The sequence below is a fragment of the Anomaloglossus baeobatrachus genome, chromosome 3, assembly GCF_048569485.1.
Source record: "Anomaloglossus baeobatrachus isolate aAnoBae1 chromosome 3, aAnoBae1.hap1, whole genome shotgun sequence".
Taxonomy (NCBI): domain Eukaryota; kingdom Metazoa; phylum Chordata; class Amphibia; order Anura; family Aromobatidae; genus Anomaloglossus; species Anomaloglossus baeobatrachus.
The window spans coordinates 2786742-2809526 of NC_134355.1; the positions used below are offsets into that span (position 1 = coordinate 2786742).

At 58.1% G+C, this 22785-nt stretch overlaps 1 protein-coding gene across 1 annotated transcript in view; it reads left to right on the forward strand.

The window, feature by feature from the left end:
- The window catches only part of LOC142295858 (solute carrier family 22 member 7-like), a 217004-nt gene that overhangs the window by 129791 nt on the left and 64428 nt on the right, over positions 1-22785 (forward strand). Inside the window, exons 7-9 of the mRNA XM_075338946.1 lie at positions 3961-4175; positions 6160-6262; positions 12220-12426. Of these exons, the coding sequence (XP_075195061.1) occupies positions 3961-4175; positions 6160-6262; positions 12220-12426 (525 nt within the window). The remainder of the gene's footprint in view (positions 1-3960; positions 4176-6159; positions 6263-12219; positions 12427-22785) is intronic.

Consider the following 22785-nt stretch of genomic DNA (forward strand, 5'->3'; position numbering starts at 1 on the left):
CCGCCAGCGATCCCGGAAGAGGCCGCGCCCAAGATGACAACGGCCCCGGCAGTCCGCCCGGCCAAAGCGGAGGTGGTTCCTGACCGGAAGCCAGCACAGCGGGCAACGCTGGCTGCTCCCAGGTTCCAAGCCTCGGCTGAGGCGCCGCGGGGTTGCAGCTGCCAAGCAGCCGAGCAGGCCATGACACAGCGGGGTCCCCCGATTCCAAAGGTGTCGGTCGTAGCCGGCATGGAGGGACTCCGGCTGGGCCCAGCCCCCGCACAGAGGAAACCAAAGCAGGCCGTAGACGCTCCATACTGTGAGCGGCAGCAGCGCCAGCTGGGCAGGGAAATAGCCGCACGGGAGAAGAGGAAGGCGGAGGTCCTGTCCGGACCTACACCGAAAAAGACAATTTAAGGTACGCCCCATTGTGGGTGAGGGGCCCGACATATGAAAGCCAGGTCCGGCATTTTAACCCCCAAAAGGGATGGGGGTTCATATAAGAGCCGGGCATGGAGGCCGAGATCTTCGTGTCCCGGAGGGACGTGGCCCCTCATCTGCCCGTTGGCCATCCTGACCGGGACCTGGAACCCGGGGAATTAGTGACCTACACACGGCACTGCGGCGAGAGGGGGTGGTTTGCCCTGGACGTCAGCAGGAGGGTGAGAATGGGAGCCCAGCTGCACGTCCATCCCTCTCTGCCATTCTCCGGTCCCGAGTTTGACGAAGATTCTGATGTTTAGGTAGCGGTTCCCGGCTACCCACAACTTTAGTCCCCGTTAGGACCGTCTAATGTCCCGTTGGCAGTTGAAAAGTTAAAAACAAGGACAACAGCCGTGAACTTGCAGGCCAACCCATAAACTATTGGGCCTTGTAAATAGTCCCTGACCGACCTTTTCACCAAGCCGCAGTCTCTGGAGAGGCTGATTGTAGGACGGGCCTGCGGTAGAGTCGGCCAAGGTCCTGTCACCAGCAAAACCGGTGACTACCGTCCGGGTCAGGGGTCCCCCTAGACGTGGGGCCCTTGAAAAAGGACTGCTGGGTAAGGAACTTTTTACCCGGCCCGTTTGGGCAACACCCGGACCTACCCTGGACTGGGGCAAGGGGTGCCAACCTGTGTTTTAGTGGTGGCACAAGGGCTAGGTTGTTTTGGGTGGGTGAAGTGAGAAGGACCCGGTCCGTCCCGTCCCGGTTATGTATGTGTAACGTTTCAGCAACATGCCTCCCGTAAGGGAAGAAAAACAAAAATATTCTTGAAATGTAAATATGTTATTATATTTGTAAAATGTTTTACCCGTTTTATCTCTTTGCAGTAAAATAAACCGGTGGTGGTCGGACAGCCCGCGGACAATCTGTGTTTAACCAAGGGGGAGTGTGACGCCCTGGAAAAACCAAGTAGTCACAAATAGGCCCCTGCATAACACCTTCCCTCATTAGGAAATACACAGCCAACCAGAAAAACCCTAGTCACCCCCTTAGGGACAGACAGACACAACAGTGGGCGTGACCAGGCGGTTGGAACACGCCCACCCAGGGGTCCAGACAGCCCGGGGCGGGAAAACAGTCAGAGGAGTGTTAGAGTTCAGTTTGGAGAGGAGTGTGGGCTGGAGCTAGGGGTAGCTCCAGCGGTGAAGTCCAAGTTGAACGGTACCAGGGTAGGAGCCCTGGTGCCACTGGCTAGGAGGCAGACGGTGGTCTCCTTCAGCAAGAGACGGGAAGACGGCTTGGCGGAACCAAGGTGGACCGGGCCAGGGTTGTAGCCCGCCGGTCCCGACGGGGAACTGACCCGGAAACCGTAGCACAAAGGGGGGTACTTGGACCCTGAAGCCAGGAACCAGAAACAAATGGAACTGGTTAATTAATTGATTGAGGCCAGGACTAGAGGTCCTGTCCCACCCAAAGTCCCTCATAGAAGACAACAGCCCACCGATTAGGGATAAGAGGTCACCGCCAGGGCCCATAGATCCCACGGGCCAGCGTCTGCGGGCACGGCTCCTTATACTGGGAAAGTGTTTTATACTGGGAAAGTCCACCTTACACAACAGTGCAGGAAAAGGACAGAGACCACCAGCCGGGTAGGGGATCCTGAACGCAACCGGCCGCGGCACCAGCCAACATCACCTTGCTTTACCAGAGACTTGTGTGTTTTACTAACTGTGAGTACACCAGCACCCACTGCGGTCGCCTTCTCCTGCACCGAACCACCGGGTCCCGGGGCCACCATCCCTGCCCACGGAGGGGTTAACAACTTTCTGCACAACATCTCCCCCGGGTGCCCCGTAACAGCAGCGGTGGTGTCCCACCTCACCACACACCGCGGGTGGCGTCATGAACTTACTACGGCCCAGCCCGTACATATACGTCCCACCATTTATTCGGCGTGTCCGCGAGACCCCCGGGTCCAGAGACCCTTGAGCCACCACCCTTGAAGGCCTGGATCCAAGCAGCGCCGGCTGCTGGCACGGGGGCGGCACAAATCCACAGAGTCCACGTCATTGTGCATTTGCTCATTTCACCTGTTATTCCATATTACTAAGCACTGCTCTGGGTGAAGCTGTTCCTGAACGCCGCACAGTCCTGCGCAGGCTCAGATCCGCTGCACACATTCCTGCTCATGCAGATTGTTTCCTCCTTCTCACTGGTCTTATACTGTCACACGGAAGTTTTTAAAAACTTGTGCGACTGTCATGGCGGCGGTATCTGTTCAGACTATCTGGTAGTTGTAGTACGTGTTGCTGTGAGCGGTTGTGGAATTAACCCTTGTTTTCTTTTGTTGCTGCCTTCCTGCTCTTGCTTTCCTCCTGTGAGTTTGCAGTGTGTCAGAGTTTTGGTTTTCCCCTGTCTGTGTCTGTGTTCTCACTCCTGCCCTGTTCTTTCCTGGTGGGAGAGGGGAATCAGATCAGTACTGGTCAGGAGAATAGCCAGGCACGAGACTTTGGCATCTCCACCAGCAGGAGTAACGCTGAGGTCAGGAATAGCCTAGGGCCCCTAGTGTGAGGGGCAGTGGAGCAGCCCCCATCCCTCGCTATCCTGCAGTCACATGATGACATGTACTATGTATGGCTGCAGAATTGCCGCTAATCAGAGATGAATTTTGCGTTATTTCCTGAGTGACCCCCCCAAGCCTTTCCTGCTGTGCGCCCCAAATGACTCTCCCTGTGCTATCCGGACCCGGGCGGAGGGAGGGGCCTATGAGCCCCCCTGGCCTTGGCTACTTTAAACCATGACTGACCACCTAGTACCTGACCGTGCCCAGCCTCCCCATTCTGATGCCCTGTCCTTGTCTTTAACATTCCTCCAGCTCGCTCTCCCGGCCAGCAGCCAGTCCACGGCCACAGACAGTCCACGGCCACAGACAGTCCACGGCCAGCAGCCAGTCCACGGCCACAGACAGTCCGCGGCCAGCAGCCAGTCCACGGTCAGCAGCCAGTCCACAGCCACAGACAGTCCGTGGCCACAGACAGTCCACGGTCAGCAGCCAGTCCACAGCCACAGACAGTCCACGGCCACAGACAGTCCACGGTCAGCAGCCAGTCCATGGTCAGCAGCCAGTCCACGGTCAGCAGCCAGTCCACAGCCACAGACAGTCCACGGTCAGCAGCCAGTCCATGGTCAGCAGCCAGTCCACGGTCAGCAGCCAGTCCACAGCCACAGACAGTGCACGGCCAGCAGACAGTCCACGGCCACAAACAGTCCACGGCCACAAACAGTCCACGGTCAGCAGCCAGTCCACGGTCAGCAGCCAGTCCACGGTCAGCAGCCAGTCCACAGCCACAGACAGTCCACGGCCACAGACAGGAGGCCCGTGATGAGCCTGGCTCCTCCTAAACATAGTGGCTGGTGCCGGTTCAGGGCTGCCTTCCCGAGTCATCTTCCCCTCACCAGACAAGGTGGTCCGTCCGTATATCTGATGGGTATCGTGCCGCCATATTGAGGTGCTCCGTGTGCCGGCGTCTTGGGGTAACGCTCGTCTCCCTGCAGGTTCGGGGTGGCCTTCAGCTATTATGGCATCAGTTTTCACATCACCGGATTCAACCTCAGTCCATTTCTTACCCACTTCATATTTGGTGCCATAGAGATCCCGGCAAAGATCGGCGTCTACCTCCTGCTGGACCGCATCGGGCGCAAGCGCTGCCAAGGAGGCTCCCTGGTGACCACCGCCTTCTGCATAGGACTCACGTGCATCATGTCTCCAGGTGACACCACCTGTATACCCCCACGTCTCCTGTAACCTCCCCACCGTCACCCCGTATACCCCCACGTCTCCTGTAACCTCCCCACCGTCACCCCGTATACCCCCACGTCTCCTGTATCCTCCCCACCGTCACCCCGTATACCCCCACGTCTCCTGTAACCTCCCCACCGTCACCCCGTATACCCCCACGTCTCCTGTATCCTCCCCACCGTCACCCCGTATACCCCCACGTCTCCTGTAACCTCCCCACCGTCACCCCGTATACCCCCACGTCTCCTGTATCCTCCCCACCGTCACCCCGTATACCCCCACGTCTCCTGTATCCTCCCCACCGTCACCCCGTATACCCCCACGTCTCCTGTATCCTCCCCACCGTCACCCCGTATACCCCCATGTCTCCTGTATCCTCCCCACTATCACCCCGTATACTCCCACGTCTCCTGTATCCTCCCCACCGTCACCCCGTATACCCCCATGTCTCCTGTATCCTCCCCGCTATCACCCCGTATACCCCCACGTCTCCTGTATCCTCCCCACCGTCACCCCGTATACCCCCACGTCTCCTGTATCCTCCCCACCGTCACCCCGTATACCCCCATGTCTCCTGTATCCTCCCCGCTATCACCCCGTATACCCCCACGTCTCCTGTAACCTCCCCACCGTCACCCCGTATACCCCCACGTCTCCTGTAACCTCCCCGCTATCACCCCGTATACCCCCACGTCTCCTGTAACCTCCCCACTATCACCCCGTATACCCCCACGTCTCCTGTAACCTCCCCACCGTCACCCCGTATACCCCCATGTCTCCTGTATCCTCCCCACCGTCACCCCGTATACCCCCACGTCTCCTGTATCCTCCCCACTATCACCCCGTATACCCCCACGTCTCCTGTATCCTCCCCACCGTCACCCCGTATACCCCCACGTCTCCTGTATCCTCCCCGCTATCACCCCATATACCCCCACGTCTCCTGTATCCTCCCCACCGTCACCCCGTATACCCCCATGTCTCCTGTATCCTCCCCACTATCACCCTGTATACCCCCACGTCTCCTGTAACCTCCCCACCGTCACCCCGTATACCCCCACGTCTCCTGTATCCTCCCCACTATCACCCCGTATACTCCCACGTCTCCTGTATCCTCCCCACCGTCACCCCGTATACCCCCACGTCTCCTGTATCCTCCCCACTATCACCCCGTATACCCCCACGTCTCCTGTATCCTCCCCACTATCACCCCGTATACCCCCACGTCTCCTGTATCCTCCCCACTATCACCCCGTATACCCCCACGTCTCCTGTATCCTCCCCACCGTCACCCCGTATACCCCCACACCTCTGCTGTATCCTCCCCACTATCACCCCGTATACCCCCACACCTCTGCTGTATCCTCCCCACTATCACCCCGTATACCCCCACACCTCTGCTGTATCCTCCCCACTATCACCCCGTATACCCCCACACCTCTGCTGTATCCTCCCCACTATCACCCCGTATACCCCCACGTCTCCTGTGTCCTCCCCACTATCACCCCGTATACCCCTACGTCTCCTGTATCCTCCCCACTATCACCCCGTATACCCCCACACCTCTGCTGTATCCTCCCCACTATCACCCCGTATACCCCCACGTCTCCTGTGTCCTCCCCACTATCACCCCGTATACCCCTACGTCTCCTGTATCCTCCCCACTATCACCCCGTATACCCCCACACCTCTGCTGTATCCTACCCACTATCACCCCGTATACCCCCACGTCTCCTGTGTCCTCCCCACTATCACCCCGTATACCCCTACGTCTCCTGTATCCTCCCCACTATCACCCCGTATACCCCCACACCTCTGCTGTATCCTCCCCACTATCACCCCGTATACCCCCACGTCTCCTGTATCCTCCCCACTATCACCCCGTATACCCCACATGACCACTGTAATGTCCCGCTGTCGCCCTGCATACCCCCTCACATTGTCGTTGTTCTCAGGTCCTTGGCGCTCCGTGGTCGCCATCTTGGGGAAAGGTTTCTCAGAAGCAGCGTTTACTACAGCGTTCCTCTTCACAGCTGAGCTTTATCCCACCGTGCTCAGGTGCGTGACCTCCATGTCTGGATTATGGGGCTGCGGAGTCTGAGGACACTGGCGTCAGGTGATAAAGGCACGAGAAGAGAGGAGCATGGCTGTGTGACGCCCCTGGCCCATCAGGTGGTCACAGGGTGTTGTGCAATCTTCCCGTGCAGGATCCACCTCCTCCTTGGTTACGGGTCCCCAACTACATGGTGCTGCCTACATCAGCTAAGAAAATCCTAGGAACACTCTGCACCACACCCACCAGACACACCAGTGGACGGCCTGAGTGGAATAGGGTCGCCCACTTGGGGGGTTGGTTAAGGGGAGGTCAGGAGTGTCAGGAGTAGAGAGAAGTGTGTTGGAAGGGAAGGAGTGAGGAGGTCAGGAGCAGGGCTCCTAGGAAGTTATCTAGGTAGCAGATGGTGGTCTGCGCCTAGAGGAGCTGGATCCCCGGTCGCAGGGGATCGTGGCAAGGGGCACAGAACTGTCGAGGAGGAGAGCTGGCAATCTTGCACCATCACCATGCTGGGACCAGGGCACGACGGGTTACGTGGACCCTAGATCAGGTAGTAGCTTCAGGCAACCTGACAATTCACCCGACGAGAATGGAGCCTTCAAGATCCGCTCTTCACCCGCTCCAAAATCGGAGTACTAGCGCAACGAGGGGGATAGGACTTTCCACTCAAACGGTCCAGAAAATCTCAAGTGTGAACCCTGAGGGCAGGCTCCCTCAGTTAGCCCTACTGGGGAGCGGGACCCGCCAAGTTCCATACTACCAAGACCAACAGAGAAGTAAACTTAGTGCCAGGAGGCAGGTCACGGACCACCAGGCAGCACCATCAGGGACGGGACCCGAACTAGCTCCCCTCAGCGGCAGCGGTGTCCAGAACTTTGGTTTATCCAGTTGTCAGTGGCAGCTTTATGGACTGAGTGAGTACACAAGTGACCCCTTCACTCCCAACGGCCCTCCCCGAACATCATCACCGAGTCCCGGGGTATCCCCCTACCCGTGGAGGGTCCCAACACCTGGCTGCCCCATTCCATCACCCCCGGATACTCCCAACTGCAGCGGACGGTGGTACTCCACATTACCACACACCACGGGTGGCGTCACAACTCTATAATCCCCTGTAAATACCCCCTTCATTTGAGTGGCCGCACAACCCCCGGGTCCGGAGTCCCCTCAAGCCACCACAGATCCGGATCCGAGCAGCTCGGCTGCTGACACAGGGGCGGCACAGAAGCCGCCTCCGGGACTCTGCTCCTGTGCATGTCGCTGCTATGCAAGAATTGGTCCAAGTTACACTACAAGTTACAGCCATGAGGCACAGGGGAAGCAGCCATGTCCCCGTCATCGGGCCTCACCCCTTTATGTGGTTTTCCGAGTGTAACACACAGTCCTGCAGACTGTGGACTGCTCAGCACCAGTTACAGGAGCTCCTGCAGACTGTGGACTGCTCGGCTCAGCACCAGTTACAAGAGCTCCTGCAGACTGTGGACTGCTCGGCTCTGCACCAGTTACAGGAGCTCCTGCAGACTGCGGACTGCTCGGCTCAGCACCAGCTACAGGAGCTCCTGCAGACTGCGGACGGCTCAGCACCAGTTACAGGAGCTCCTGCAGACTGTGGACTGCTCGGCTCAGCACCAGTTACAGGAGCTCCTGCAGACTGTGGACTGCTCAGCACCAGTTACAGGAGCTCCTGCAGACTGTGGACTGCTCAGCACCAGTTACAGGAGCTCCTGCAGACTGTGGACTGCTCAGCACCAGTTACAGGAGCTCCTGCAGACTGTGGACTGCTCGGCTCAGCACCAGTTACAGGAGCTCCTGCAGACTGTGGACTGCTCAGCACCAGTTACAGGAGCTCCTGCAGACTGCGGACTGCTCGGCTCAGCACCAGCTACAGGAGCTCCTGCAGACTGCGGACTGCTCAGCACCAGTTACAGGAGCTCCTGCAGACTGTGGACTGCTCAGCACCAGTTACAGGAGCTCCTGCAGACTGTGGACTGCTCGGCTCAGCACCAGTTACAGGAGCTCCTGCAGACTGTGGACTGCTCAGCACCAGTTACAGGAGCTCCTGCAGACTGCGGACTGCTCGGCTCAGCACCAGCTACAGGAGCTCCTGCAGACTGCGGACTGCTCGGCTCAGCACCAGTTACAGGAGCTCCTGCAGACTGCGGACTGCTCGGCTCAGCACCAGCTACAGGAGCTCCTGCAGACTGCGGACTGCTCGGCTCAGCACCAGTTACAGGAGCTCCTGCAGACTGCGGACTGCTCGGCTCAGCACCAGCTACAGGAGCTCCTGCAGACTGCAGACTGCTCGGCTCAGCACCAGATACAGGAGCTCCTGCAGACTGCGGACTGCTCGGCTCAGCACCAGTTACAGGAGCTCCTGCAGACTGCAGACTGCTCGGCTCAGCACCAGATACAGGAGCTCCTGCAGACTGCGGACTGCTCGGCTCAGCACCAGTTACAGGAGCTCCTGCAGACTGCAGACTGCTCGGCTCAGCACCAGCTACAGGAGCTCCTGCAGACTGCGGACTGCTCGGCTCAGCACCAGTTACAGGAGCTCCTGCAGACTGCAGACTGCTCGGCTCAGCACCAGCTACAGGAGCTCCTGCAGACTGCTCGGCTCAGCACCAGTTACAGGAGCTCCTGCAGACTGCAGACTGCTTGGCTCAGCACCAGTTACAGGAGCTCCTGCAGACTGTGGACTGCTCGGCTCAGCACCAGTTACAGGAGCTCCTGCAGACTGTGGACTGCTCGGCTCAGCACCAGTTACAGGAGCTCCTGCAGACTGCAGACTGCTCGGCTCAGCACCAGATACAGGAGCTCCTGCAGACTGCAGACTGCTCGGCTAAGCACCAGTTACAGGAGCTCCTGCAGACTGTGGACTGCTCGGCTCAGCACCAGTTACAGGAGCTCCTGCAGACTGCAGACTGCTCGGCTCAGCACCAGTTACAGGAGCTCCTGCAGACTGCGGACTGCTCGACTCAGCACCAGTTACAGGAGCTCCTGCAGACTGCAGACTGCTCGGCTAAGCACCAGTTACAGGAGCTCCTGCAGACTGCTCGGCTCAGCACCAGTTACAGGCGCTCCTGCAGACTGCGGACTGCTCATCTCAGCACCAGTTACAGTAGCTCCTGCAGACTGCAGACTGCTCGGCTCAGCACCAGATACAGGAGCTCCTGCAGACTGCGGACTGCTCGGCTCAGCACCAGTTACAGGAGCTCCTGCAGACTGCAGACTGCTCGGCTCAGCACCAGCTACAGGAGCTCCTGCAGACTGCGGACTGCTCGGCTCAGCACCAGTTACAGGAGCTCCTGCAGACTGCAGACTGCTCGGCTCAGCACCAGCTACAGGAGCTCCTGCAGACTGCTCGGCTCAGCACCAGTTACAGGAGCTCCTGCAGACTGCAGACTGCTTGGCTCAGCACCAGTTACAGGAGCTCCTGCAGACTGTGGACTGCTCGGCTCAGCACCAGTTACAGGAGCTCCTGCAGACTGCAGACTGCTCGGCTCAGCACCAGTTACAGGAGCTCCTGCAGACTGCAGACTGCTCGGCTCAGCACCAGATACAGGAGCTCCTGCAGACTGCAGACTGCTCGGCTAAGCACCAGTTACAGGAGCTCCTGCAGACTGTGGACTGCTCGGCTCAGCACCAGTTACAGGAGCTCCTGCAGACTGCTCGGCTCAGCACCAGTTACAGGAGCTCCTGCAGACTGCGGACTGCTCGACTCAGCACCAGTTACAGGAGCTCCTGCAGACTGCAGACTGCTCGGCTAAGCACCAGTTACAGGAGCTCCTGCAGACTGCTCGGCTCAGCACCAGTTACAGGCGCTCCTGCAGACTGCGGACTGCTCATCTCAGCACCAGTTACAGTAGCTCCTGCAGACTGCAGACTGCTCGGCTCAGCACCAGATACAGGAGCTCCTGCAGACTGCGGACTGCTCGGCTCAGCACCAGTTACAGGAGCTCCTGCAGACTGAAGACTGCTCGGCTCAGCACCAGTTACAGTAGCTCCTGCAGACTGTGGACTGCTCGGCTCAGCACCAGTTACAGGAGCTCCTGCAGACTGTGGACTGCTCGGCTCAGCACCAGTTACAGGAGCTCCTGCAGACTAGAGACTGCTCGGCTCAGCACCAGTTACAGGAGCTCCTACAGACTGCAGATTGCTCGGCTCAGCACCAGTTACAGGAGCTCCTACAGACTGCAGATTGCTCGGCTCAGCACCAGTTACAGGAGCTCCTGCAGACTGCGGACTGCTCGGCTCAGCACCAGTTACAGGAGCTCCTGCAGACTGCAGATTGCTCGGCTCAGCACCAGTTACAGGAGCTCCTGCAGACTGAAGACTGCTCGTCTCAGCACCAGTTACAGGAGCTCCTACAGACTAGAGACTGCTCGGCTCAGCACCAGTTACAGGAGCTCCTGCAGACTGTGGACTGCTCGGCTCAGCACCAGTTACAGGAGCTCCTGCAGACTGTGGACTGCTCGGCTCAGCACCAGTTACAGTAGCTCCTGCAGACTGTGGACTGCTCGGCTCATCCCCAGTTACAGGAGCTCCTGCAGACTGTGGACTGCTCGGCTCAGCCCCAGTTACAGGAGCTCCTGCAGACTAGAGACTGCTCGGCTCAGCACCAGTTACAGGAGCTCCTGCAGACTAGAGACTGCTCGGCTCAGCCCCAGTTACAGGAGCTCCTGCAGACTAGAGACTGGTCGGCTCAGCACAATTTACAGGAGCTCCTGCAGACTAGAGACTGGTCGGCTCAGCACCAGTTACATGAGCTCCTACAGACTGCAGATTGCTCGGCTCAGCACCAGTTACAGGAGCTCCTGCAGACTGAAGACTGCTCAGCTCAGCACCAGTTACAGGAGCTCCTGCAGACTGCTCGGCTCAGCACCAGTTACAGGAGCTCCTGCAGACTAGAGACTGCTCGGCTCAGCACCAGTTACAGGAGCTCCTGCAGACTAGAGACTGGTCGGCTCAGCACAATTTACAGGAGCTCCTGCAGACTAGAGACTGGTCGGCTCAGCACCAGTTACATGAGCTCCTACAGACTGCAGATTGCTCAGCTCAGCACCAGTTACAGGAGCTCCTGCAGACTGCTCGGCTCAGCACCAGTTACAGGAGCTCCTGCAGACTAGAGACTGCTCGGCTCAGCACCATTTACAGGAGTTCCTGCAGACTGAAGACTGCTCGGCTCAGCACCATTTACAGGCGCTCCTGCAGACTGCGGACTGCTCGGCTCAGCACCAGTTACAGGGGCTCCTGCAGACGGCAGACTGCTCGGCTCAGCACCAGTTACAGGAGCTCCTGCAGACTGCGGACTGCTCGGCTCAGCACCAGTTACAGGAGCTCCTGCAGACTGCAGACTGCTCGGCTCAGCCCCAGTTACAGGAGCACCTACACACTGAAGACTGCTCGGCTTAGCAGTAGTTACAGGAGCTCCTGCAGACTGTGGACTGCTCTGCTCAGCACCAGTTACAGGAGCTCCTGCAGACTACGAACTGTTTGGGTTGGCACCAGTTGCAGGAGCTCCTGCAGACTGCAGACTGCTGGGCTCAGCACCAGTTACAGGATCACCTGCAGACTACGAACTGTTTGGGTTGGAACCAGTTGCAGGAGCTCCTGCAGACTGCAGATTGCTCGGCTCAGCACCAGGTACAGGAGCTCCTGCAGACTGCAGACTGCTCGGCTCAGCACCAGGTACAGGAGCTCCTGCAGACTGCAGACTGCTCGGCTCAGCACCAGGTACAGGAGCTCCTGCAGACTGCGGACTGCTCGGCTCAGCACCAGCTATAGTAGCTCCTGCAGACTGTGGACTGCTCGGCTCAGCACCAGTTACAGGAGCTCCTGCAGACTGCAGATTGTGGACTGCTCGGCTCAGCACCAGTTGCAGGAGCTCTTGAGATTGTTGCTGGGGGTTGTGTATCATCTCTTCCTTCCCCTGCCATTAACACTTTGTTCTCTGGTTCCACAGACAGACGGGCCTGGGCTCCTGCTCCTTCATGACACGGCTGGGGAGTTCGGTGGCCCCCCTGGTCATCCTGCTGGACGACTTCTGGGCTCCACTGCCCATGTTGGTGTACGGTTCCATGTCCCTGCTTTCTGGAGCGGCCGCTTTCTTCTTGACCGAGACGTGTAATATTCAGCTACGGGAGACCATCCAGGAGGTGGAGATGACCCGGTAAGACATCCGCTGGGGCAATGGCTCCCAACCATAGGAGGGAGCAGCCCTGCCTGGAGCTTATAGACGTCACAATGGCTGCTGGGCTCTGGAGCGCCATCTATGGGCCGGACCGTACTGCCATGAAAGTCTGTGGTGATTTTTTGGTCAGACATGTTGTCTCCTTGGCTCATTTCCTATTGTTGCAGGTTTATAGGCCGTGTCTGTGGCCAGGGTGTCCAGTAGTTCTCACCTCAATATGGCGCAGGGCCTAGACCTGAATTTTGTTGGGACCTTTAGGGGAATGCAGAAGGGCTCGACTTGGGTAACCCACAGTCCATACACCTTCACAAGAGGTGAGATTAAAGGGAAGCCGTCAGGTCGGCGCTTCACCCCGGCAGCAGAGATCCCGTTGTGCCCAGACCCCGGCCTCCACAGCCCTGTATAACGCTATTCACTCAAATCAATGATTACAAATGTGCTACCTAGGGTCGCCGGGCGTTGTTCCCAGACTGGGCGGCCTCTTTCCATGTTATCTCCCCCTGTGGGCTTGATAATGGGATTTCTCCGAGTTAGTGTCACCGCAGTGCCTGTAAATCCTGCGCATTTGTGCAGCTCATTTCGGCAGCGTCAATGCACAGGAGTCTGGCGCCTCGGGAGGAGTCTGGTGCCTCGGGGGGAGTGTGGCAGCTCGGGAGGAGTCTGGCGGCTCGGGGGGAGTGTGGCGGCTCGGGAGGAGTCTGGCGGCTCGGGGGGAGTGTGGCGGCTCGGGAGGAGTCTGGCGGCTCGGGGGGAGTGTGGCGGCTCGGGAGGAGTCTGGCGCCTCGGGAGCAGTCTGGCAGCTCGGGGGGAGTGTGGCGGCTCGGGAGGAGTCCGGCGCCTCGGGGGGAGTGTGGCGGCTCGGGAGGAGTCTGGTGCCTCGGGGGGAGTCTGGCGCCTCGGGAGCAGTCTGGTGCCTCGGGGGGAGTGTGGCGGCTCGGGAGGAGTCTGGTGCCTCGGGGGGAGTGTGGCGGCTCGGGAGGAGTCTGGCGCCTCGGGAGCAGTCTGGTGCCTCGGGGGGAGTGTGGCGGCTCGGGAGGAGTCTGGCGCCTCGGGGGGAGAGTGGCGGCTCGGGAGGAGTCTGGTGCCTCGGGGGGAGTGTGGCGGCTCGGGGGGAGTGTGGCGGCTCGGGAGGAGTCTGGCGCCTCGGGAGCAGTCTGGCAGCTCGGGGGGAGTGTGGCGGCTCGGGAGGAGTCCGGCGCCTCGGGGGGAGTGTGGCGGCTCGGGAGGAGTCTGGCGGCTCGGGGGGAGTGTGGCGCCTCGGGAGCAGTCTGGTGCCTCGGGAGGAGTGTGGCGGCTCGGGAGGAGTCCGGCGCCTCGGGGGGAGTGTGGCGGCTCGGGAGGAGTCTGGCGCCTCGGGAGCAGTCTGGCAGCTCGGGGGGAGTGTGGCGGCTCGGGAGGAGTCCGGCGCCTCGGGGGGAGTGTGGCGGCTCGGGAGGAGTCTGGCGGCTCGGGAGGAGTCCGGTGCCTCGGGAGCAGTCTGGTGCCTCGGGAGGAGTGTGGCGGCTCGGGAGGAGTCTGGCGGCTCGGGGGGAGTCTGGCGCCTCGGGAGCAGTCTGGCGCCTCGGGAGCAGTCTGGTGCCTCGTGAGGAGTGTGGCGGCTCGGGAGGAGTCTGGCGGCTCGGGAGGAGTCTGGCGGCTCGGGAGGAGTCTGGCGGCTCGGGAGGAGTGTGGCGGCTCGGGAGGAGTCTGGCGGCTCGGGAGGAGTCTGGCGGCTCGGGAGGAGTGTGGCGGCTCGGGAGGAGTCTGGCGGCTCGGGGGGAGTGTGGCGGCTCGGGAGGAGTCCGGCGCCTCGGGAGCAGTCTGGCAGCTCAGGAGGAGTCTGGCGGCTCGGGAGGAGTCTGGCGGCTCGGGAGGAGTCTGGCAGCTCGGGAGGAGTCTGGCAGCTCGGGAGGAGTCTGGCGGCTCGGGAGGAGTCTGGCGGCTCGGGAGGAGTGTGTGGCATTGGGAGGAGTCTGGCGCCTCGGGAGCAGTCTGGCGCCTCGGGAGGAGTCTGGCGGCTCGGGAGGAGTGTGTGGCATTGGGAGGAGTCTGGCGCCTCGGGAGCAGTCTGGCGCCTCGGGAGGAGTCTGGCGCCTCGGGAGGAGTGTGTGGCATTGGGAGCAGTCTGGCGCCTCGGGAGCAGTCTAGCAGCTCAGGAGGAGTCTGGCGGCTCGGGAGGAGTCTGGCGGCTCGGGAGGAGTCTGGCAGCTCGGGAGGAGTCTGGCGGCTCGGGAGGAGTCTGGCGGCTCGGGAGGAGTGTGTGGCATTGGGAGCAGTCTGGCGCCTCGGGAGGAGTCTGGCGCCTCGGGAGCAGTCTGGCGCCTCGGGAGGAGTCTGGCGGCTCGGGAGGAGTGTGTGGCATTGGGAGCAGTCTGGCGCCTCGGGAGCAGTCTGGCGCCTCGGGAGGAGTCTGGCGGCTCGGGAGGAGTGTGTGGCATTGGGAGGAGTCTGGCGCCTCGGGAGCAGTCTGGCGCCTCGGGAGGAGTCTGGAGCCTCGGGAGGAGTGTATGGCATTGGGAGCAGTCTGGCGCCTCGGGAGCAGTCTGGCGCCTCGGGAGGAGTCTGGCGCCTCGGGAGGAGTCTGGCGCCTCGGGAGGAGTGTGTGGCATTGGGAGCAGTCTGGCGCCTCGGGAGCAGTCTGGCGCCTCGGGAGGAGTCTGGCGCCTCGGAAGGAGTGTGTGGCATTGGGAGCAGTCTGGCGCCTCGGGAGCAGTCTGGCGCCTCGGGAGGAGTCTGGCGCCTCGCAAGGAGTGTGTGGCATTGGGAGCAGTCTGGCGCCTCGGGAGCAGTCTGGCGCCTCGGGAGGAGTCTGGCGCCTCGGGAGGAGTCTGGCGCCTCGGGAGGAGTGTGTGGCATTGGGAGCAGTCTGGCGCCTCGGGAGCAGTCTGGCGCCTCGGGAGCAGTCTGGCGCCTCGGGAGTCTCACGGTGCACAGGAGCTTCTCCGCTATAAACGCTTGTTATAAACATACATATTAGTGAATAGCGCTATACAGGGCAAGGGAAGGCTGCTGGGGCGGACGGCAGCGGGGACCTGACACCTGCACTTTAGGGGGGATGTAAAAGGCTGAGGATAACGAGCAGCAGGGAACATATCACACAGGTGCAGCAGATATGGGACACTCTTGAAGGTAGAGGACCAGATGTTGTGATAACACAGGAGAATCCCCTGGAGCTACAACAGTGCAGCAACGGCACCTAAGCTCCACAATCCCCCATCACTGCAGACCCTCAGCTCCGAACGGCACGGCAGCAGAGACACGTACAATAGGACTGGCCGCAGAGACACGTACAACAGGACTGGCCGCAGAGACACGTACAATAGGACTGGCCGCAGAGACACGTACAACAGGACTGGCCGCAGAGACACGTACAATAGGACTGGCCGCAGAGACACGTACAACAGGACTGGCCGCAGAGACACGTACAATAGGACTGGCCGCAGAGACACGTACAACAGGACTGGCCGCAGAGACACGTACAACAGGACTGGCCGCAGAGACACGTACAACAGGACTGGCAGCAGAGACACGTACACCAGGACTGGCCGCAGAGACACGTACAACAGGACTGGCCGCAGAGACACGTACAATAGGACTGGCCGCAGAGACACATACACCAGGACTGGCCGCAGAGACACGTACAACTGGACTGGCCGCAGAGACACGTATAACAGGACTGGCCGCAGAGACACGTACAACTGGACTGGCCGCAGAGACACGTACAACTGGACTGGCCGCAGAGACACGTACAACTGGACTGGCCGCAGAGACACGTACAACTGGACTGGCCGCAGAGACACGTACAACTGGACTGGCCGCAGAGACACGTACAACTGGACTGGCCGCAGAGACACGTACGTCAGGACTGGCCGCAGAGACACATACGTCAGGACAGGCCGCAGAGACACGTACTCCATGAATGGCCACAGAGACACGTACGCCAGGAATGGCCGCAGAGACACATACGCCAGGAATGGCCACAGAGACACATAGGCCAGGACTGGCCACAGAGACACGTACACCAGGTGTGGCCACAGAGACACGTACAACATGACTGGCCACAGAGACACGTGCAACTGGACTGGCCGCAGAGACACATACAACAGGACTGGCCGCAGAGACACGTACGCCAGGAATGGCCGCAGAGACACGTACGCCAGGAATGGCTGCAGAGACACGTACGCCAGGAATGGCTGCAGAGACACATACTCCAGGACTGGCCGCAGAGACACGTACGCCAGGACTGGCCGCAGAGACACGTACAACAGGACTGGCCGCAGAGACACGTACGCCAGGACTGGCCGCAAAGACACGTACAACAGGACTGGCCGCAGAGACACGTACACCAGGACTGGCCGCAGAGACACGTACAACTGGACTGGCCGCAGAGACACGTACAACTGGACTGGCCGCAGAGACACGTACAACTGGACTGGCCGCAGAGACACGTACAACTGGACTGGCCGCAGAGACACGTACACCAGGACTGGCCGCAGAGACACGTACAACTGGACTGGCCGCAGAGACACGTACACCAGGACTGGCCGCAGAGACACGTACAACTGGACTGGCCGCAGAGACACGTACGCCAGGAATGGCCGCAGAGACACGTACACCAGGACTGGCCGCAGAGACACGTACGCCAGGAATGGCCGCAGAGACACGTACGCCAGGAATGGCCGCAGAGACACGTACGCCAGGAATGGCCGCAGAGACACGTATGCCAGGAATGGCCGCAGAGACACGTACGCCAGGAATGGCCGCAGAGACACGTACGCCAGGAATGGCCACAGAGACACGTACGCCAGGAATGGCCACAGAGACACGTACACCAGGTATGGCCGCAGAGACACGTACAACAGGACTGGCCGCAGAGACACGTACGCCAGGACTGGCCGCAGAGACACGTACGCCAGGAATGGCCGCAGAGACACGTACGCCAGGAATGGCCGCAGAGACACGTACGCCAGGAATGGCCGCAGAGACACGTACGCCAGGAATGGCCGCAGAGACACGTACGCCAGGAATGGCCGCAGAGACACGTACGCCAGGAATGGCCGCAGAGACACGTACGCCAGGAATGGCCGCAGAGACACGTACGCCAGGAATGGCCGCAGAGACACGTACGCCAGGAATGGCCGCAGAGACACGTACGCCAGGAATGGCCGCAGAGACACGTACGCCAGGAATGGCCGCAGAGACACGTACGCCAGGAATGGCCGCAGAGACACGTAGGCCAGGACTGGCCACAGAGACACGTAGGCCAGGACTGGCCACAGAGACACGTACACCAGGTATGGCCGCAGAGACACGTACAACAGGACTGGCCGCAGAGACACGTACACCAGGACTGGCCGCAGAGACACGTACGCCAGGACTGGCCGCAGAGACACGTACGCCAGGAATGGCCGCAGAGACACGTACGCCAGGAATGGCCGCAGAGACACGTACGCCAGGAATGGCCGCAGAGACACGTACGCCAGGAATGGCCGCAGAGACACGTACGCCAGGAATGGCCGCAGAGACACGTACGCCAGGAATGGCCGCAGACAAAGGTACGCCAGGATGGCCACAGAGACACGTACGCCCAAAATTGCCGCAGAGACACGTACATCAGGAATATCCGCAGAGCACGTACGCCAGGAATGGCCGCAGAGACACATATGTACCGCCCCACGGGCAGTATGGACCCAACGGGGACTGTTGAACTTGGCAACCGGGTTCCGCTGCCTTTAACTTTCATCTTCTTCCTCTTCATACTCCTCCTCGACGGCAACCTCAGGGCTGTACTAGGGGGAGGGGACTGGAAGCGCTCCTTCCTTTAAACACTAAGGGCAAACCAGACCTTCTCCCCGCAACGCCGGGCGTAGGCCACGAGATCTCCGGGAACCAGATCCCGATCTGGATGACCCTCCAGGCCCGGTTCAAAGATGAACCCCCATTTCTTCGCCTCTGTCCGCGTTCGCTCTTCGCCTCTGTCCGCGTTCGCTCTTCGCCTCTGTCCGCGCTCACTCTTCGCCTCTGTCCGCGTTCGCTCTTTGCCTCTGTCTGCGCAGGCCCTGCGCCTCTGTCCGTGTTCGCTCTTCGCCTCTGTCCGCGTTCGCTCTTCGCCTCTGTCCGCGTTCGCTCTTCGCATCTGTCCACGCTTGCTCTTCGCCTCTGTCCGCATTCGTTCTCCGCCTCTGTCCGCGTTCGGTCTTCGCCTCTGCCCACGCTCGCGCTTTGCCTCTGTCCGCGCTTGCCCTGCGCCTCTGTCCCTGTTCGCTCTTCGCCTCTGTCTGCGCTCGCTCTTCGCCTTTGTCCGCACACGTTCTTTGCCTCTGTCCGGCTTTCCCTGCGCCTCTGTCCCTGTTCGCTCTTCGCCTCTGTCTGCGCTCGCTCTTCGCCTCTGTCCGCACACGTTCTTTGCCTCTGTCCACGCTTGCTCTTTGCCTCTGTCCGGCTTGCCCTGCGCCTCTGTCCGTGCTTGCCCTGCGCCTCTGTCCGCGTTCGCTCTTCGCCTCTGTCCGCGCTCACTCTTTGCCTCTGTCCATGCTCGCTCTTTGCCTCTGTCCGCGCTTGACCTGCGCCTCTGTCCGCGCTTGCCCTGCGCCTCTGTCCGCGTTCGCTCTTTGCTTCTGTCCATGATACTGTGAACCAATCAAAGCGCAGCTCTGATGTTAGCAGAGCTATTTTTTTCAAATCAAAGTCTATTGGAATAGAAGAAGAGAATCAAACAATTGCACAGCGCGCAGGCTGAGGGTATATATCCCAAGCTATCTGCTAAAAACATCAAAGTTCCTTGACTACACCTGCGCCACTGGCGACCAAAAATAACAAATACAATTCGCATTTGTGTGCAATAGGAAGAACAAGTTGAAAAATAAAGAGATAAAGAAGAGGAGGTGGAAGGAGAGTTTAGAGACAGTAAAGACAACAGAAATGTGGGAAAGTAAGATGAAAGGGGAAGCTACAAAGGGTTCCCACCCGAATGGACGCGCCCTCCTATATCAAAACCACATTTTCAAGGCTAGCCTTCCAGGTACAGAAATAAGAGAATGGAATATCCGGTGAGTCACTGAACATGATCCACGGGGCCCACGTAGCATCAACTTTGTCCCTGTTGCCGAGTGTCTGACCTATCAAGGTCTCCATCCTGAGGATCTCGTTGCACTCTGCTACGAATTCATCCCGTGATTCTAGTTTGCTTCCAATATCTTGGAATTAGGTTTCTGGCAGCTGTTAAAAAATGTCTTAATAAACCTTCCCTAAACCCTGAAGCAGAAAGATTCCCGAGGGACAGGAGAGCTAACTCTTTTGTGGGCTGGATCTGCCACAAGGAAAGTTTATTGAGTAACTGGAAAATGCTCTCCCAGAATGATCGCACCGGGGACATGACCACCAGATATGAGTGAGGGTTCCCCTCTCCTTTTGGCATCTCCAGCACACATCAGAGGCTGATGGAAAGGCAGCATGGATACTCACAGGACACCTATACCACCTAGATAGGACTTTGTAGCACCTTTCCTGTGATATCACATTCATCGAAGTTTTACCAATAAAGAGAAGGATTTTGGTCCGCTCCTCAGCCGAGAATGACCTCCCCCACTCTCTCTCCAACTTCCCAAAGTACCCAGGCAAGCCGTCCCTCGCACCTCTGCATCTGAGAAACAAGTCATACAAGGTCGAAACGGTATGGCCTGGAGGATCCTTCTCTAGGCAAAGGGTCTCAAAGGGTGTGAGTGCCCTATAGATGTCTACCCTCCTAGCCATAGACACTATAAAACTTTTCAGCTGTTCATAGAAGAACCACATGTCTTGAGATTTGTTGATATCTGAAGAGTAATTATGTAGGGGTTTAATACCTGTGTCTGAGATAAAGTCACGAATAATAGGATGGTCACTCTTCCTTTTATGGAGGAATGTTGATCTATGGAAACCCACCTGAAAATTGGAATTACTATGGACCGGTGTCAATGGGCCTGGGAAGCAGAGCTATTTTATGAATACAAGCTGAGTTCTGATTGGTTGCTATGGGCAATAGAGACACCTTGGAGTGATAATAATAATTAATAATAATAATATTTATTCACTGATGAAAAAACTCCTAATCTTTCCTAAAAGGAAACCGGTCCCATAATGAAAGTATAAACCCAGAAAAAGCGGAATACCTCAATACAAAATCTCACCACACTATCAAAGGTAAAAACTAAAGGAAAAAGGAGCAGAAAGAATGGATTCATGAAAATATTCATTGAGACAATAATAGCAGTTGATACAGAAGGGAAGTGGAAAAATGGCTAAGATGACAAAAGCCAACAAGGCACAAAAGCACAGGACCAGAAGACGGCACTCTATAAGACATCAATTACAATATAAAAACAAATTGTTTAAAAGAAACCAGTAGGAACTATAGGAGTGTGAACAGAAATGTGAGACTTCCCACCCATCAGTGTTAGCTGAACCCTATGACATTAGCTATAGGACAAAATGGAAACTATGAAAACAAAATAGCTCCTGTTCTCTCACATTCCCCCCTTTTGTAACCAATTCTGGGTATGTCGGGAAGTATATAGGAGCGCGCTCCCCGTGTCCTCAGATTCTGGGTATATGGGGAGGTATATAGGAGCGCACTCCCTGCGTCCTCAGATTCTGGGTATATCGGGAGGTACAGTATATAGGAGCGCGCTCCCCGCGTCCTCAGATTCTGGGTATGTCGGAAGGTATATAGGAGCGCACTCCCCGCGTCCTCAGATTCTGGGTATATCGGGAGGTATATAGGAGCGCACTCCCCTCGTCCTCAGATTCTGGGTATGTCGGGAGGTATATAGGAGCGCGCTCCCCTCGTCCTCAGATTCTGGGTATATGGGGAGGTATATAGGAGCGCGCTCCCCGCATCCTCAGATTCTGGGTATATCAGGAGATATATAGGAGGCTCTCCCCGCGTCCTCAGATTCTGGATATATGGGGAGGTATATAGGAGCGCGCTCCCCGCGTCCTCAGATTCTGGGTATATTAGGAGGTATATAGGAGCGCACTCCCCTCGTCCTCAGATTCTGGGTATATGGGGAGGTATATAGGAGCGCGTGTCCCGCGTCCTCAGATTCTGGGTACATCGGGAGGTATAAAGGAGCGCACACCCCGCATCCTCAGATTCTGGGTACATCGAGAGGTATAAAGGAGCGCACTCCCCGCGTCCTCAGATTCTGGGTATATCGGGAGGTATATAGGAGCGCGCTCCCCACGTCCTCAGATTCTGGGTATATCGGGAGGTATAAAGGAGCGCACTCCCCGCGTCCTCAGATTCTGGGTATATCGGGAGGTATATAGGAGCGCACTCCCAGCGTCCTCAGATTCTGGGTATATCGGGAGGTATATAGGAACGCACTCCCAGCGTCCTCAGATTCTGGGTATATTGGGAGGGATATAGGGGAGTGCTCCCCTCGTCATCAGATTCTGGGTATATGGGGATGTATATAGGAGCGTGCTCCCCTCGTCCTCAGGATTCTGGGTATATGGGGAGGTATACAGTGCCTACAAGTAGTATTCAACCCCCTGCAGATTTAGCAGGTTTACACATTCGGAATTAACTTGGCATTGTGACATTTGGACTGTAGATCAGCCTGGAAGTGTGAAATGCAGCAAAAAAGAATGTTATTTCTTTTTTTTTTTTTTTTTTTTTTAAATTGTGAAAAGTTTATTCAGAGGTCATTTATTATTCAACCCCTCAAACCACCAGAATTCTGTTTGGTTCCCCTAAAGTATTAAGAAGTATTTCAGGCACAAAGAACAATGAGCTTCACATGTTTGGATTAATTATCTCTTTTTCCAGCCTTTTTCTGACTAATTAAGACCCTCCCCAAACTTGTGAACAGCACTCATACTTGGTCAACATGGGAAAGACAAAGGAGCATTCCAAGGCCATCAGAGACAAGATCGGGGAGGGTCACAAGGCTGGCAAGGGGTACAAAACCCTTTCCAAGGAGTTGGGCCTACCTGTCTCCACTGTCGGGAGCATCATCCGGAAGTGGAAGGCTTATGGAACTACTGTTAGCCTTCCACGGCCTGGACAGCCTTTGAAAGTTTCCACCCGTGCCGAGGCCAGGCTTGTCCGAAGAGTCAAGGCTAACCCAAGGACAACAAGGAAGGAGCTCCGGGAAGATCTCATGGCAGTGGGGACATTGGTTTCAGTCAATACCATAAGTAACATACTCCACCACAATGGTCTCCGTTCCAGACGAGTCCGTAAGGTACCTTTACTTTCAAAGCATCATGTCAAGGCTCGTCTACACTTTGCTCATGATCACTTGGAGGACTCTGAGACAGACTGGTTCAAGGTTCTGTGGTCTGATGAGACCAAGATCGAGATCTTTGGTGCCA